Source organism: Rhinoraja longicauda, chromosome 20, assembly GCF_053455715.1.
Source record: "Rhinoraja longicauda isolate Sanriku21f chromosome 20, sRhiLon1.1, whole genome shotgun sequence".
NCBI lineage: Eukaryota > Metazoa > Chordata > Chondrichthyes > Rajiformes > Arhynchobatidae > Rhinoraja > Rhinoraja longicauda.
The window spans coordinates 3,456,674-3,474,933 of NC_135972.1; the positions used below are offsets into that span (position 1 = coordinate 3,456,674).

The 18,260-nt window shown below is 47.8% G+C and overlaps 1 protein-coding gene across 1 annotated transcript; it reads right to left on the reverse strand.

The window, feature by feature from the left end:
* Nucleotides 1-9,026: 9,026 nt before the first annotated feature.
* On the reverse strand, nucleotides 9,027-17,028 carry LOC144603496 (malonyl-CoA-acyl carrier protein transacylase, mitochondrial-like). The gene is made up of 4 exons (XM_078416754.1): nucleotides 16,447-17,028; nucleotides 14,413-14,500; nucleotides 11,832-12,049; nucleotides 9,027-10,224 (listed from the first exon to the last, which is right to left on the reverse strand). Exons 1-4 carry the CDS (start codon nucleotides 17,023-17,025, stop codon nucleotides 9,802-9,804), a joined length of 1,308 nt encoding a protein of 435 aa, XP_078272880.1. The 5' UTR covers nucleotides 17,026-17,028; the 3' UTR covers nucleotides 9,027-9,801.
* Nucleotides 17,029-18,260: the final 1,232 nt, after the last annotated feature.

Sequence of the window (18,260 nt, forward strand, 5' to 3'; positions counted from 1 at the left end):
CCCATCAAGTTTACTCAGCCATTCAATCATGGCTGATTTATCTTCCCCCTCAACCCCATTCTCCTGCCTTCTCCCCATAACCCCTGACACCCATATTAATCAAGAATCTATAAATCTGCACCTTAAAAATACTGTATCCACTGACTTGGCCTCCACAGCCGTTTCGGGCAATGAATTCCACAGATTCACCACCCTCTGACCAAAGAAATTCCTCCTCATCTCCTTCCTAAAGGAACGTCCTTTAATTCTGAGGCTGTGACCTCTGGTCCTAGACTCTCCCACCAGTGGAAACATCCTCTCCACATCCACTCTATCCAAGCCTTTCACTATTCTGTAAGTTTCAATGAGGTCCCCCTTCATTCTTCTAAACTCCAGCGAGTACAGGCCCAGTGCTGACAAACGCTCATCATATGTTAACCCACTCATTCCTGGGATCGTTCTCGTAATATAATTAGTCTGTGCCTATCCAAACGCCTCTTAAATGCCATTACCACCATCCCTGGAAGCGCATTGTATCCGCCCACCACTCTGTGCAATAAAACTTGCATTGCACAGCGATATGCTAAAACTCTCGTTTGTTATTTTGTTTGTCCCTGACAATTAGCGCGACAATTTTAGGCCCACCTTACTCACCGTCGTCCCTTTGGTGCCAATGGAAGAGGTTTCATTGAAATCGGTGTTATGTTTTTAAAGTTGTTCACATTTTAAAGTTTAAATCTATCTCCTAGGGAGGGAGGGGGAGGGTGGAAGGGAGGGGTGGAAGGTGGGGGATGGAGGGAGGGGGGAGGAGGGAGGACAAGGGGGGTTGAGGGGGATAGAGTGAGGGGGAAGGGAAGGGGAAGGGGGAAGGGGGTGGAGGGAGGGAGGGAGGAGAGGGTGCTGCACCAATGCAGGAGAGGTTTGGGCCCAACGGGACCACTTGGTCTAGTGTCCTTTAAACCTTGCCCCTCACCTTCAAGCTATGCCCTCTAACCTTTGACAAAAGGCTGTGACTATTATCCCTCTCACAATATTACATACCTCTGCCAGGACTTCCCTCAATCTCCAACCCGCCAGAGAAAAACTTACTCCTTAATAAATACTTAACTCCAACAAGTGTCATAAAAGAGATGACGGGGAAAGATTTAACAGGAATCTGAGGGGTAACTTTTTTCACACCGAGAGTGGTCGGTGTATGGAACGAGCTGCCGGAGGAGGTAGTTGAGGCAGGGACAATCGCAACGCTTAAGAAGCAGTTAGACAGGTAGATGGATCGGTTAGGTTTAGAGGGATATGGGCCAAATGGGACTAATGTAGCTGGGACATATTGAGACTGATCAGTCTGAAGAAGGGACTCGACCCAAAACGTCACCCATTCCTTCTCTCCAGAGATGCTGCCTGTCCCGCTGAGTTACTCCAGCATTTTGTGTCTATCTTCGATTTAAACCAGCATCGGCAGTTCTTTCCTACACAAATGGTAGATAGAAACACTCGAGTACAGTCACGGCTGACTAAATTTAATGTGGGTATTGGAGATGCAAATAATTTGAAGCTGTTTTCCAGCAAAGGGCTATAGGTTATGGAATGTATTAGTCCAGTCCAGTTTATTGTCACGTGTACCGAGGAGGTACAGTGAAAAGCTTTTGTTGCGCGCTAACCAATCAGTGGAAAGACTATACATGATTACAAATTAGTCATCCACAGTGTACAGATATATAGGATGAAGGGAATAATGTATAGAAGAGAAGGAACCATAAAAATTGATCACAGCATTTTACCAAATATGCTTAATAAAGGAGAAAGTGTGCATCCAGAGCAAACCTCATGAGCCAAATATTATTCACAATCGTTCAGAAAGGTTTACTAGGTTAATTCCCGGAATGACGGGACTGTCATATGTTGAAAGACTGGAGCGGCTAGGCTTGTATACACTGGAATTCAGCAGGATGAGAGGGGATCTTATCGAAACATACAAGATTATTAAGGGGTTGGACACGTTAGAGGCAGGAAACATGTTCCCAATGTTGGGGGAGTCCAGAACCAGGGGCCACAGTTTAAGAGTAAGGGGTAAGGGGTAGGCCATTTAGAATGGAGATGAGGAAAAACCTTCACTGTCTCAGAAGGCAGTGGAGGCCAATTCTCTGAATGCATTCAAGAGAGAGCTAGATAGAGCTCTTTAGGATAGCGGAGTCAGGGGTATGGGGAGAAGGCAGGAACGGGATACTGATTGAGAATGATCAGCCATGATCATTGAATGGTGGTGCTGGCTCGAAGGGCCGAATGGCCTACTCCTGCACCTATTGTCTATAACATCTTGGCATCCCCAGAAATTAAAGATCAAATCTATTAATGTCCAAGAGATTCAATTGCTGATCCCTATGCATTGACTTCCAAAAACGATGAAAAGGTTGGCGCATTCATATTGATGAGGTGGCGTGGTGGGTTCGATACTGACGGATGGTGTCTGTACGGAGTTTGCTCGTTCTCTCTGTGACCTGCGTGGGTTTTCCCGGTTTCCTCCCACACTCCAAAGACGTCGAGATTTGTAGATTAATTGGCTTCAGTAAAATGGTACAATTGCCCCCGGTGTAGGATAGTGATAGTGTTGGAGTGCTGGGATCGGACTCGGTGGGAAGAGGGGCACGTTTCTGCCTTGTATCTCCAAAGTCTGAAGACAAGAACTCCATTATGTTTCATCCCAGCTCTCTCTCCCTCACTGGAAGTAATCCCAGGGTCTCAACTCACTGAAACAATGACAGAGAAAATGTATTTTATATAATGGAATGTTCAAACCTACACACGGGGGATCCAACAATTGTTTTATGAACCTGTTTAAATTCATTGTTATTTTATTACCCGTGTTTTTATGACTCCGTGTATAAAATATCTATTAGGTTTTTATGACCTAATTTGCCTGAAATTGCATTTTCAGGGAATAACGTCCAGAAGATGCCAAATCTTTTTGTTCACCCACACATTTCAAAATATATCTCCTTTAACTATTCTGGAGTCTGCAGCTCCCTCCCTCCCTATCACAACGTTTCCAAACAATTAAGTGGTTTGCAAAACGTCAAGAAATGTATTAATTCTGTATATTGAATTCTTTGCTGTGTTCCTGCAGAATGTGTACTAGCGAAACCTCAGGACAACCTTATGCTCAAATATACACGAGGTGGGAAGAGCAATGTGCTTGGGAGTTTAGTTAGAAACATAGTAAATAGGTGCAGTAAGCCATTCGAGCCAGCACCGCCATTCAATATGTTCATGGCTGATCATCCAAAATCTGTATCCCATTCCTGCTTTTCCCCCCATATCCCTTGATTCCGTTAGCCCGAAGAGCTAAATCTAACTCTCTCTTGAAAACATCCAGTGAATTGGCCGCCACTGCCTTCTGTGGCAGAGAATTCCAGATTCACAACTCTCTGGGTGAAAAGGTTTTTCCTCATCACAGTTCTAAATGGCCTACCCCTTATTCTTAAACTGTGACCCCTGGTTCTGGACTCCCCCAGACCATTTTTCCTGCATCTAGCCTGTCCAATCCTTTAAGAATTTTATGTTTCCATAAGATCCCCACTCATCCTTCTAAATCTGAGTGAATACAAGCCCAGTCGACCCATTCTTTCATCATATGTCAGTCCCGGCATCCCGGGAATTAACCTGGTGAACATTCCCAGGGGAAGGGAAATCAGCCTGGTAAATCTCCTGTGCACTCTGTCCAGCTATTGTGGGCTATTCCCTGCAGAAGCTGGTGGGATTTCTGGCACTATTTCAGACCCACAGTGTATCCAGAGGCGGGGCACCTCAGCACCCATGTACACAAATGTCCCTCACTCCCATCTTGTAAACCTTGTAAACGTTGGCAGCCTCAGCCTCAGCCTCAGCACCAAACTCAAACGCTTGGCTCTCTCTGAGAAAGTAAGGAAGTTTAGTTTAGAGATACAGCACGGAAACAGGCCCTTCGGCCCACCGAGTCCGCATCGACCAGCGATCCCCGCACATTAACACTATCCTACACACTAGGGCCCATTTACACTTATACCAAGCCAATTAACCTATCTGTATGTCATTGGAGTGTGGGAGGAAACCGGAGATAACCCACGCAGATCACAAGGACAACGTACAAACTCTGTACAGACAGCACCCGTGGTCGGGATGGAACCCGGGTCTCCGGCGAGGGTGTGGCCAGGTGTGGATGGTGTGGGCCCTTGATGATGCTGGCTGCCTTTTAGAGGCAGTGCCTCCTGTAGATCCCTTTGTAGGTGGGGAGTCAGTACCTGTGAGTGGCTGGGCAGTGTTCACCACTCTTTGTAATATCCTTCATTATCTGGGCAGAGTCATAGAGTGATACAGTGCGGAAATAGGCCCTTCGACCCAACTTGCCAACACTGCCCAACATGTCCCAGCTACACCAGTCCCACCTGTCAGCGTTTGGCCCATAAACCTCCAAACCTGTCCTCTCTTAAATGTTGGGATAGTCCCAGCCTCAACTACCTCCTCCGGCAGCTCGTTCCATGCACCCACCACCCTTTGTGTGAAAACATTACCCATCAGATTCCTTTCCCCCTTCACCGTAAACCTATGTCCTCTGGTCCTCGATTCGCCTACTCTAGGCAAGAGACTCTGTGCATCTAATAAGGTATCTGACGTCAATCTCTGGCGTAACTTCATGGAGCTATTAACCATGCTTGCCTTGTTTCTGGTCTCATCCCCATTTACCTCCCTTTCCCCCACCATTTGTATCATAACATGATGGTGCTGATGCTGCTATTCTCCTCTACGACCCAGCCAGTGACTGAAAGATATTTTTTACTTCCCTTCCACCCACCTCCTGAACAGTTGCAACAAAACACAGATCTCCTCCTCAACGTATACTTATTGCTTCTTTTTTGTCCTTTTTCTCCTATTTCCCTTTAATTTTACTCTCCCACATTTCCCTTTGCAATTTAAACTTCCAAATGGCCCTTCCATAAGCTAGGGTACAGTCCCAATCATCCAACCCACCTCATTGCAATGGACAATAGGTGCAGGAGTAGGCCATTCGGCCCTTCGAGCCAGCACCACTATTCACCATGATCATGGCTGATCATCCACAATCAGTACCCCGTTCCTGCCTTCTCCCCATATCCCTTGACTCCGCTATCATTGAGCTATATCTAACTCTCTCTTGAAAGCATCCAGAGAATTGGCCTCCACTGCCTTCCGAGGCAGAGAATTCCAGAGATTGACAACTCTCTGGGTGAAAATGTTTTTCCTCATCTCCGTTCTAAATGGCCCACCCCTTATTCTTAAACTGTGGCCCCTGGTTCTGGACTTCCCCAACATTGGGAACATGTTTCCTGCCTCTAGCGTGTCCAATCCCTTAATGATGTTATATGTTTCAATAAGATTCCCTCTCATCCATTGCGGACATTGGACTTTTCTCTGGACCCGCACGTGACAATAATAAAACAATACCAATATAATCTGAAGACAGACTCAAAAAGCTGGAGTAACTCAGCGGGGACAGGCAGCATTGCTGGAGAGAAGGAATGGGTGGCGTTTCGGGTCGAGACCCTTCTTCTTCTGAAGGGTCCGCAGAAAGTTCTTGACCTGAAACATCACCCGTTCCTTCTCTCCAGAGATGCTGCCTGTCCCGCTGAGTTACTCCAGCATTTTGTGACTACCTGCGGTTTAAATTCTGTATATGCCACATTTCCTGGTCATGATTTAGGAGAACAATTTTCAGGAGATAATGTCATAGTTATTGTTCTTAATGTCAATAACTGGGAGCGCTGTGATGTCAAAGAATGCAATGTTAAAATAAACTACTGCTGCACATCCCTGTGTAGATCATAAGGTGCCCCAGTCTCACATTCATCTCCAACAGCTGTTGGTGTTAATCCAGTCAAACTGGCAATTCCAATTAAATTTTAATGCATTGTCACAGTATACCCAGTCATTAGGATGCTTCACTAAGTTTCCTATCTTGAGCAAAACAATAATATTAGAAAATGCCATCTACCCTCCAGAGCGGTTCTTAACCTTTTTGGCCCCACGTCCCCATGAGACATTCTTGGTCAGTACCGTGACCCCCGAAATAAATATTGGAAAAAAAACCCAGCCGATTTATGAAAACATGTCTCAGTCAATGGGATGGGATAATGTCATCTATGACCCCTTCATGGCCCCCGGAAAAACCCCCAAACGACCCCCAAGGGTGTCACGACCCCCCAGGTTAAGAGCTACTGCTCTCGAGAAATACGTAAACCAATTCATAATCAGGATAGCCGCATGGTTTCATCCAAAATATTGAGACCTATATTTTAACTTGTCTCCACCTACTTTCCGGTACAGCACGGTGGCACAGCGGTAGAGTTGCTGCCTCACAGCGCCAGACCCGGGTTCCATCCTGACTACGGGTGCTGCCTGTGAGGAGTTTGTACGCTCTCCCCGTGACCTGCATGGGTTTTCACAGGATGCTCCGGTTTCTCCCACACTCCAAAGACGTGCAGGTTTGTAGGTTAATTGGCTTTGGTAAAATTGTGAATTGTCCCTAGTGTGTGTGTAGGACAGCGTTAGTGCGCAGGGATCGCTGGTCGGCTGAGTTACTCTTTTTTTTGTAAACTAGCATCTGCAGTTCCTTGTGTTTCCAAATAAAACTTTCCTGTTCATCGCGCTTGTGTCTGATACAATATAGTTAATATTACGTTTACGCTGCCAAGCTAGATCCATGCCAGTTTAGTTTAGAGATGCAGCATTGAAACAGGCCAGCCCAGAGTCCTCACTGACCAGCGATCCCCGTACACTAGCTCTATCTTACACACCAGGGACAATTTACAATTTTTACCGAAGCCAATTACCCTCCAAACCTGTACGTCTTTAGAATGTGGGAGGAAACCGGAGCACTCGGAGAAAACCCAGGAGCTCACAGGGAGAACATACAAACTCCGTATAGACAGCACCTGGTCGAAGTCGGGTTACTGGCACGGTAAGGCAGCAACTCTACTGCCGTTGTGGCTTTGCATGACACATGTAGATCAGGTGGGTTTGGGTCAGTCTGAAGAAAGGTCTCGACCCAAAAGGTCACCCATTCCTTCTCTCCAGAGATGATGCCTGACCTGCTGAGTTACTCCAGCATTTTGTGAATAAATACCTTCGATTTGTACCAGCATCTGCAGTTATTTTCTTATACTACAATACAGGTGGTATTGGGTGGTTTGTATCTCGGCAACAAACCAGCGAGAAGGTGGTAAATAACTTGCATTCACATCGTGCTCAATCTCATCAAGCAATATCAACGTAGATTATTTTCTGGAGTGTTTTATTTAGAGGCAAATGAAAGAATGAATGTTATCCACAATGGTAATCACGGGTATGTCAGCCAATGAAATTGTGAAGTGCAGTCTTCCGCTTTGTGACTTTACACAATGTGGGGAGGCTTCCGTGCTGAATACAAACCAGACTGCTGGTAAAATGAACCTGTTAAAGTATTGATTAGCCACGGTATTACCCATTCAAGAGGCACAGCTGTTTAACAACAATTCATACCTTCTTTCACTTACGAACAAAAAGATCAGATTATCCACGGGAGGATTGCGTTTGTGCTCGCCCCATGGCAACGCTTAAATATCTGAAAGAGAATACTGCGGGGGTGGACTGAAACAAGAGCGGACCCAACTACAAAGGCAGCCATGTTATTGTAGGTCTGGAGCCACACGTGGTCCAAATCAGATAGTGATACAGCGTGGAAACAGGCCCTTCAGCCCAGCTTGCCCACACCGCCCAACATGTCCCAGCTACCCTAGTCATAGAGTGATACAGTGTGGAAACAGGCCCTTCAGCCCAACTTGCCCACACCGCCCAACATGTCCCAGCTACCCTAGTCATAGAGTGATACAGTGTGGAAACAGGCCCTTCAGCCAAATTTGCCCACACCGGCCCACTAATCTCCTGTGTGGGACCTTATCAAAGGCTTTCTGAAAGTCCAGATAAAATACATCCACTGGCTCTCTCTTATCCATTCTGCTTGTTTTAAAAAAATTCCAGAAGGTTTGTGAAGCATGATTTCCCCTTCGTAAATCCATGCTGACTTGGACCGATCCTGTTACTGCTATCCAAATGCGCCGCTATTACATCTTTAATAATTGACTCCAGCATCTTCCCCACCACCGATGTCAGGCTAACTGGTCTATAATTCTCTCACCCTCCTTTCTTAAAAAGTGGGATAACATTAGCTACCCTCCAATCCACAGGAACTGATCCAGTATCTATAGAATATTGGAAAATGATCACCAATGCGTCCACAATTTCTAGCGCCACCTCCTTGAGTTCCCTGGTATGCAGACCATCAGGCCCTGGGGATTTATCAGCCTTCAGTCCCATCAGTCTACCCAACACCATTTCCTGACTAATGTGAATTTCCTTCAATTCCTCCACACCCTAGATCCTCTGTCCCCTAGTACATCTGGGAGATTGTTTGTGTCTTCCTTAGTGAAGACAGAACCAAAGTACCTATTCAACTCGTCAGCCATTTCCTTGCTCCCCATAATAAATTCACCTGTTTCTGTCTTCAAGGGACCCACATTTGTCTTAACTAATCTTTGCCTTTTCACATACCTAAAGAAGCTTTTACTATCCTCCTTTATATTCTTGGCTAGCTTGCCTTGGTACTTTATCTTTTCTCCCCGATATGCCTTTATAGTTACCTTCTGTTGTTCTTTAAAAGCTTCCCAATCCTCTGGCTTTCCACTCATCTTTTGTGTCTATCTTCTACATCTCTAGATACTTGGCCCAAGGTTCGGTTTATTTTTCTTGTGAATCTGAAATATAGTCAAATGCAGACTGGGCCAATTCTGACATTAAAGCCTATCATCTAATAATGAAGCCAAATCTCCCTGCAGACAGCACCATTAGTGGAAAGACCAAATACTTTTGATTTGACCTGGGGAGCATGAGATCAATTCCTTTCCAACAACGAAAATAATCTCCACCATCAAAACATTATTATTTTTATGGTTAAAGAAATATAACATTGTGCCATCTGCACATAAAAGGCAAAGATCCCCAAATGAAAGAGCTTTTTGCTTTTTATTTGAATGAACAGCATGTTACATTCTATCAGTCCTCTTCATTAAAAGGATAACAACATAACTCCAAGTTAATTCTAAAAACCCACATATCACTTTCAGAATAGTTCACTAAACAGCACAGGTTCTCCAAGTGTGTAACAAGGAACTGCAGGTGCTGGTTTACACTGAAGATAGACGCAAAATGCTGGAGTAACTCAGCGGGTCAGGCAGCATCTCTGGAGAGAAGGAATGGGTGTCGTTTCCGGTGGAGACCCTTTGTATCCCTTCGTTATCACCACCTCCCCCAGCCAACAATGGGCCATTGTAGGCCCCACCTTCCCTGAGGCATCGGTGCAGACTCTGCTTTGTTCTGTATCTTCTCAAACCTCTAGTTTCCCCCACCCTGGCTCAGTTTGAAGAAGGGTCTCGACCCGAAACGTCACCCATTCCTTTTCTCCAGAGATGCTGCCTGACCTGCTGAGCTACTCTAGCACTCTGTGAAACATCACCCATTTCTTTTCTCTAGAGATGCTGCCTGACCCGCTGAGTTACTCCAGCACTCTGTGAAACGTCACCTATCCATGTTCTCCAGAGATGCTGCCTGACCCGCTGAGTTACTCCAGCTTTTTGTGCCTGTGTTAGGTTCTACAAGTGTTGATGTTAATAAAAGCGCGGAAAGAATTTCCGCGACTCGTAAATCTCTCCGATCCCGATGGCATTGTAGATGGCGAGGATTCTTTCGCCAGTGCCTGCGCAAGGGGACATTAGAAACACTTCAGTCCTCTTCACTCTGGTCCCCCAGCTCGGTGTCCAAGTGTCGGTAGTGTCTCCCTGCCTTCAGGTTGCACTGCTTCAACATGGTGCCCAACTGGTTCCCTGGCCCCACCTCAAAGGTGTCGGGGAAGTCGGTGCCTTTCACCCTCCCGTACATCGTGTGCATTGTCTGCTCCCACTTCACCGGGGAGACCAGCTGTTTGACCAGCTGCCGCCGGATGTGTGGGCCGTTCATGTACCTCTTGCCGTCCACGTTGGAGTAGACGGGGATGAGGGGCTTCTCCACGCTGATGCCCTGCAGGGCCCGGTGGAGGGCGGGGGCTGCCGATGCCATGAGGCGGGTGTGGAACGCACCACTGACCGGCAGCAGTTTGGTGCGCACCAAGTGAAACCTGCGGCAATGTTGCTGCAAAAACTCAAGAGCCTGCGGAAAGAACAAAATACTTTCAGGGTCTCGGCACTCTTAAACGAAGGGGGAGGGGGGGAATCAACCAGAACTTGCTCAGCATTAACACCGTCAATAGCCACTTACACTTATAGAACAGCACGGTGGCGCAGCGGTAGAGTTGCTGCCTCACAGCGCCAGAGATCCGGGTTCAATCCTGACTACGGATGCTGCCCGTACGGAGTTCGTACCTTCTCCCCGTGACCACTTGGGTTTTCTCCAGGAGCTCCAGTTCCTTCCCACACTCCAAAAACATACAGGTTTGTAGGTTAATAGGTTCGGTATCATTGTAAATTGTCCCTAGTGTGTGTAAGATAGTATTGGTGTGCCAGGATCACTGGTCGGCGCGGACTCTTTTTAGTTTAGTTTAGAGATACGGCGCGGAAACAGGCCCTTTCGGCCCACCGGGTCCGCGCCGACCAGCGATCCCAGCACACTAACACTATCCTACACCCAGTAGGGACAATTTTAGACAATAGACAATAGGTGCAGGAGTAGGCCATTTGGCCCTTCGAGCCAGCACCGCCATTCAATGTGATCATGGCTGATCATTCTCAATCAGTACCCCGTTCCTGCTTTCTCCCCATACCCCCTGACTCCGCTATCCTTAAGAGCTCTATCTAGCTCTCTCTTGAATGTATTCAGAGAATTGGCCTCCACTGCCCTCTGAGGCAGAGAATTCCATTTTACATTTACCAAGCCAATTAACCTACAAACCTGTACGTCTTTGGAGTGTGGCAGGAAACCGAAGATCTCGGAGAAAACCCACACAGGTCCCGGGGAGAACGTACAAACTTCGCACAGACAGCGCCCGTAGTCGGGATGGAACCCGGGTCTCTGGCGCTGCATTCACTGTAAGGCAGCAACTCTACCGCTGCGCCACCGTGACGCTCGTTCTCCCATTCATAAAATTCATGCACAGGTCTCTTGTACTGCTGAGAACTAGTAATAATGAAACACTCCTGAACCCTTTTTGATTTATACAAATAGTGTTTCTTTTTATGCTATACATATTCATGCCCATTAGATGGCAATATTTTGTAAGCTTGGAGATTTAGAACTTAGTTTATATAGAAATACAGCGTGGAAGCAGCCCCTTCGGTCCACCGAGTGAGTCCGTGCTGACCAGCAATCACCCATACACGAGTTCTATCGTATACAATGGGGACAATTTACAGAAACCAATTAACCTACAAAACTTCATGAGTACATAAGTGATCGGAGCACAATTAGACCATTAGGCTGATGTCAGGAGAGTGGGCGGTTCCTTAATGTGAGGTAAGCCTTCTACATTCTCACATCTCCGAATCACACTACCAACATTCTGCATTGATCAGTCTGAAGAAGGGTCTCGACCCAAAACGTCACCCATTCCTTCTCTCCAGAGATGCTGCCTGTCCCGCTGAGTGACTCCAGCATTTCGTGTCTACCTTCGATTTAAACCAGCATCTGCGGGTTTTTTTCCTACCCACTCTTGAAATGTTGTGTTAAAGGTCCAGACTTGGGCATCGACCAGTGTGTAATTATGTTTTATGTTATACTGGATACACCTGTCTGCAGTTTCTGGGAAAGGTGTGTGTGCTCACCTGCAGGTGTCCAGCAATCACACGTCCATTGGGAAACAGGTAGTTGGCCACTTCACACACAGGCTCTTCTATTCCCAAAGACTTGCAGTGTTCTCGAGCTTCCAGGCAGACGTGGCTGTAGCAGGTTTCAGCTCGCCCCACCACAGACAGCATGCCGCTGGGGGTGGAGTCTGATGCCTCTTGCATGGCCTCCGCACGCACCTTCACCACATACAGAGCTGGGCAACGGAACAATGCCAATTAATGCACTTTCCATCCCCCCGACCCTAACCCTACGCAAGCACCTTCACCACATACAGAGCTGGGCAGCGGAACAATGCCAATGAATACACTTTCCATCCCCCCTGACCCTAACCCTCCACACCCACCTTCACCATGTACAGACCTGGACAGCAGAACAATGCCAATGAATGCACTTTCCCTCTCCACACATTCATCCCCATCTCAATCTCCGGCCACCTTGACTAATACACCTAGTTAATTGATCTTTAACCTTTGGGTCATCGGGGACGGCACGGTGGCACAGCGGGTAGAACCGTTGCCTCGCAGCGCCAGAGACCCAGGTTCAATCCTGACCACGGGTGCTGTCTGTGTGGAGTTTGCACGTTCTCCCTGTGACTGCGTGGCTGCCCCCTGGTGTGGAGGGAGTGGAATAGAAAGTGGGATAACGTAGAACTAGTGTGAACGGGTGATCGATGGTCGTCGTGGACCTGGGTGGGAGGGGGGAAGACGAAGGGTCTCTAAACTAAACGTTAAGTGCATCCAGAAATGTAAATATGGATTGATGCTTACAATCTTCTTCAAACTACTGCAAGGACAAGATGAGCAAAGTAGAGTTATTTTATAAACTGGTAACAAATAACAACTTAAAGGATGCCTATGCTGCATCAATGCGTACTGAGATTACACGCCCACGATCGGTTCCAATATTCTGGATCAGAAATCGATTTGCCGTTTTTAGAAAATATAATGTTTGTGACTAGGATGTTGGAGAGGTTTGGACTTGAAGGGAACAAGATGGCTCCTGAAACGTGGCGACTCTTGTGTACCGACTCAGTGTGGTCGACTGTCTTACTCTCTTGTATTTAGTACGATTGAACCTAATGTAGTCCTCTCTTAGGACTGGTTAGTTCAAAGATATAGCGTGCAAACAGGCCCTTCGGCCCACCGAGTCTATGCCGACTGGCAATCTCTCTTACACCAGTTCTATCCTACACACCAGGGACAATTTACAGAAGCCAATTAACCTGTACATCTTTGGAGTGTGGGAGGAAACCGGAGCACCCGGACAAAATCCACGTAGTCACAGGAAGAACGTTCAAACTCCGTACAGACAGCTCCCATAGTCTCAAGCAAGCCTGGGTCACTTTAGGCAGCAACTCTACCGCTGCGTCACTGTGCCACCCTCATCATTCAATTGCCATTGAACTGTCTGCACATAAAGAATTTCACTGTGCTTAGGTACACGAGGCAATGAAGTACCACTGGACCATTGACATGACTTCATGTTGCCCACAAACCCGTCATTATAGAAACATAAACAATAGGTGTAGGAGTAGGCCATTCAATATGATCACGGCTGATCATCCAGAATCAGTACCCCGTTCCTGCTTTCTCCCCATTTCCCTTGATTCCGTTAGCCTAAGAGCTAAATCTAACTCTCTCTTGAAAACATCCAGTGAATTGGCCTCCACTGCCTTCTGTGGCAGAGAATTCCACAGATTCACAACTCTCTGGCTGAAAATGTTTTTCCTCATCTCAGTCCTAAATGGCCTCCCCCTTATTTTTAAACTGTGACCCCTGGTTCTGGACTCCCCCAACATCGGGAATATTTTTCCTGCATCTAGCCTGTCCAATCCCTTAATAATTTTTTTATGTTTCTACAAGATCATCATCATATCATCATATCATCATATCATATATACAGCGCGGAAACAGGCCTTTTCGGCCCACCAAGTCCGCGCCGCCCAGCGATCCCCGCACATTAACACTATCCTACACCCACTAGGGACAATTTTTACATCTACCCAGTCAATTAACCTACATACCTGTACGTCCTCTCTCATCCTTCTAAATTCCAGTGAATACAAGCCCAGTCGATCCATTCTTTCATCATATGTCAGTCCCGCCATCCCGGGAATTAACCTGGTGAACCAATGCTGCACTCCCTCAATAGCAAGAATGTCCTTCCTCAAATTAGGAGACGGAAACTCCAGGTGTGGTCTCACCACGGCCCTGTACAACCGCACACAATGCTCCAGGTGTAGTCTCACCGAGGCCCTGTACAACCGCACACAATGCTCCAGGTGTAGTCTCACCGAGGCCCTGTACAACTGCACACAATGCTCCAGGTGTAGTCTCACCGAGGCCCTGTACAACTGCACACAATGCTCCAGGTGTGGTCTCACCAGAGCTCTGTACAACAGCAGCCTATTTCCTCATTATACGTCTCTGTGACTTTACACCATTTTCTCTTCAATCATTTCTCAATGTTAATTTTCTTACCAAGGTAGCAGACCACACCTGGAAACTCAATCGTGAATCAGCAAGTGTTTGGACTCAAACACTTTCCCAGCCTCACCTTCAGTGAAGTCCATGGCACCGGCAAACACCAGAGCAGCAAACTCTCCCACGCTGAACCCCGCGGCTCCAACACACTGCTCAATTACCTAAAGACACAGATGGAAAGAGAGCGCCGTTAAAACACTCAACACCATGGAGGCTACAGCCCAGAGATAGATAGTTACACAACCTTGGGTCCATATAGTAATGCTCACTCTATTTTAATAAAAGCTTCTCCAATAGAAAGAAAACTCCAATCGTCAAAAAAACTTCAGAATGAAAGGACGTTCTTTTAGGAAGGAGATGAGGAATCTCTTTAATCAGAGGGTGGTGAATCTGTGGGATTCTTTGCCACAGACAGCATTAAAAATAGATATATTTAAGGCGGAGATTGACAGATTCTTGATTAGTGCGGGTGTCAGGGGTTATGGGGAGAAGGCAGGAGAATGGGGTTGGGAGGGAGAATGGCGGAGTAGACTTGATGGGCCGAATGGCTTAATTGTGCTTCTATCACTGGAGAACATTAGTGAAGAGCATTCACTGTTGTGCCGGTTCTCAGGAGATGCAGCGTGCCTCCGTGGTAATTGGTCTTCACCCTCTTGTCCTCCAGTCAGAGGGTGGTGAATCTGTGGAATTCTTTGCCACAGAAGGCTGTGGAGGCCAAGTCAGTGGATATTGTTAAGGCAGAGATTCTTGATTAGTGCGGGTGTCAGAGGTTATGGTGAGAAGGCAGAATGGGGTTAGGAGGGAGAGATAGATCAGCCATGATTGAATGGTGGAGTAGACTTGATGGGTCTAATTCTACTCCTATCACATGACTTATGATCTAATATAATTTGTTTTATCAATCCAATGTCATTATTAAAAACACAAAGTGCTAGAGGAACGCAGCGGGTCAGGCAGCATCTGTGAGGGAATGGACAGGCAACTTTTATTCCTTTGGCCACTGGCCTAGAGACCAACACGTACGTAGAGTTGCCAAGTCCCCAACCCACATTTAGCCACATTCCTACATCAGCCACATTCCTACATCAGCAGAGGCTACAAACAGTTTTGTTACAATCGCCTTGAATGACACAGACTGGGAAATAGTTAGCTAGACTTTGTATTCCTGAATATTTGATGGTAATCGCTGATAAAAAAAAGTGCGTGTGGCTTTGAAGGGGCAGGATGAGCGCTGATGTGATGCTTCTAACAAACAGCCTGGGCAATGTGCAGCATTGTGGCCAGTGCAGAAAGAACAGATCGGTGGACTTGCGTCTCCAGTACTTTCCCAACTTCTCAGACTGTTCTGTGTGCCTCCTCTGACTGTTCCTTGTGTCTCCTGTGTTTTAAAACCGTTCTTTGTGACCTCTGCCCCACTCCCTGCCCATCCCCATCTCTGCCCTTGGTGCGCCATCTACCCCTCTCTCTTCCCTCTTTGCCCTCTATGCCTCCTCGACCACATTCCCTGCCCATCCCCATCCCACTCTCTGCCTTGGTGCGCCATCTACCCCTCTCTCTTCCCTCTTACCCCTCTCTTTGCCCTCTATGCCTCCTCGACCACATTCCCTGCCTCCTCTGTCCCCTCCACCCTCCCTGTACCCACTCCCTGCCTCCTCTATCCCAACCTCTATCCCCTCTACCCCACTCCTTGGCTCCTCTAGCCCTCTCTGCCCCGTCTACTCCTTTGACTACCCCTCCCTACGCCCCCTCCACCCCTCTCTCTCTGCCCATCTACACTGTCTCATCTACCTCCCCTGCTCTGCCTCTACCCTTCTCTCCCCTCTCTACCCTTCCCTCCCTCTTTCTGCCCACTCTGCCCCTCTGTACCACTCTCCCCCAAGCCACTCTACCCCTCTCCCTGCCCTCTGCACCCTCTACCCCACTCCTTGCCTCCTCTACCCCTCTCTCTGCCCCGTCTACTCATCTGATCCCTCCCTCTGTCCGCTCAGTCCCCCTCTTTACCTCCCTCTCTCTCCGCCTTTCTCTCCCCCTTGACCCTGTTGTCTCCCTCTCGACACCTCTCCCTCACAACCCCCCCCCCCCCCCCCCCTCCCCTCTCTCTCCGCACCCGTGGGTGGCGGTGGTTGAGCGCCTCCGCGGCGGCCAGGGACGTGACGAAGACGGCGGGCTGGCAGTGGCGGGTGAGGAGCAGCCGCTGGGGGGGTCCGCGCTCACACAGGTCGAGCAGGTCGTATCCGAGCAGGTGCCGGGCGGCGGTGAACATGTCCCTGGCGCGGGGGTGGACGAGCAGCGCGCCGGCGGTCACCATGCCCACAGCCTGGCTGCCCTGGCCCGGGAACAGCAGCAGCGCCGGGCGGCGCAGGGGGGGCTCTGGCCCACTGGTACTGACACTGGGCCCCACTGGCCCGCTGCCACTGGCATTGGGCCGCTCTGGCCCACTGGTACTGACACTGGGCCCCACTGGCCCGCTGCCACTGGCATTGGGCCGCTCTGGCCCGCCGCCATTGGCACCCTCTGGCCCACTGACACTGGGCCCCACTGGCCCGCTGCCACTGGCATTGGGCCGCTCTGGCCCGCCGCCATTGGCACCCTCTGGCCCACTGGCACTGGGCCCCTCTGGCCCACTGGGCCCCGGGGAGCGGGAAGCCGCCCGCGGCCTCCATCGCCATCCCCTCATCGCCCACATCCGGTCCCACCGGCTCATGTGTCCCCACATCCGGTCCCCCCACATCACATGTCCCTCCCCTCCATCCCGCTCCCGGGGCAGCGACTCCCCGCACCTCAGTTCCCCCCTCCCACCCTCAAGTCCAGTCTAGTCAACTGGAGGTTTACTGGATAGACAATACAATATATCTTTATTGTCATTGTACAACGAGATAGACTGGGCTTGTACTCGCTGGAATTTAGAAGATTGAGGGGGGATCTTATAGAAACTTACAACATTCTTAAGGGGTTGGACAGGCTAGATGCGGGAAGATTGTTCCTGATGTTGGGGGAGTCCAGAACAAGGGGTCACAGCTTAAGGATAAGGGGGAAGTCTTTTGGACCGAGATGAGAAAACATTTCTTCACACAGAGAGTGGTGAATCTGTGGAATTCTCTGCCACAGAAGGCAGTTGAGGCCGGTTCATTGGCTATATTTAAGAGGGAGTTAGATGTGGCCCTTGTGGCTAAAGGGATCAGGGGGTATGGAGAGAAGGCAGGTACGGGATACTGAGTTGGATGATCAGCCATGATCATATTGAATGGCGGTGCAGGCTCGAAGGGCCTCCTCCTGCACCTATTTTCTATGTCAAGTTTATTTATTTGTTACGTACACATACAAGATGTGCAGCGAAATGAAAGGTCACCCACTGTCCAGCAATAGAGCAATAAAAATAAACAATTTCACACACAATCACAACCAACACAACACACTACAAAGAAACATCCAAAGTTCCACTTGATCCATATATATATATATATATTTGTGTTGGTTGTGATTGTGTGTGAAATTGTTTGTATATATATATATATCTATAGATATAAAATATATTAAATATCACACATAATACCAAATATTGTACATTAAATATATTTTATTGAATGTTACATATTAAATATAATACCAATTTTTACATACACTATATATTGTATTAAATGGTACTTATTAAATATACCAAATATTACATATCATATATATTGTATTAGACAATAGACAATAGGTGCAGGAGTATTCACAACTCTGACTGAAAAAGTTTTTCCTCATCTCCATTCTAAATGGCCTACCCCTTATTCTTAAACTGTGGCCCCTTGTTCTGGACTCCCCCAACATTGGGAACATGTTTCCTGCCTCTAACGTGTCCAACCCCTTAATAATCTTATACGTTTCGATAAGATCCCCTCTCATCCTTCTAAAATTTTATTAAATGTTAAATATCTA

What these genes read in the sequence shown, in the direction of transcription:
- LOC144603496 (XM_078416754.1), bottom strand. Translation starts at nt 17,025, where the DNA reads ATGTGGGCGATGAGGGGATGGCGATGGAGGCCGCGGGCGGCTTCCCGC. An exon ending in TGCCATGGACTTCACTGAAG is followed by an intron (nt 12,050 to 14,412) that starts GTGAGGCTGGGA and finishes TCCGTTGCCCAG; the next exon opens with CTCTGTATGTGGTGAAGGTG. An exon ending in TGATTGCTGGACACCTGCAG is followed by an intron (nt 10,225 to 11,831) that starts GTGAGCACACAC and finishes TTCTTTCCGCAG; the next exon opens with GCTCTTGAGTTTTTGCAGCA.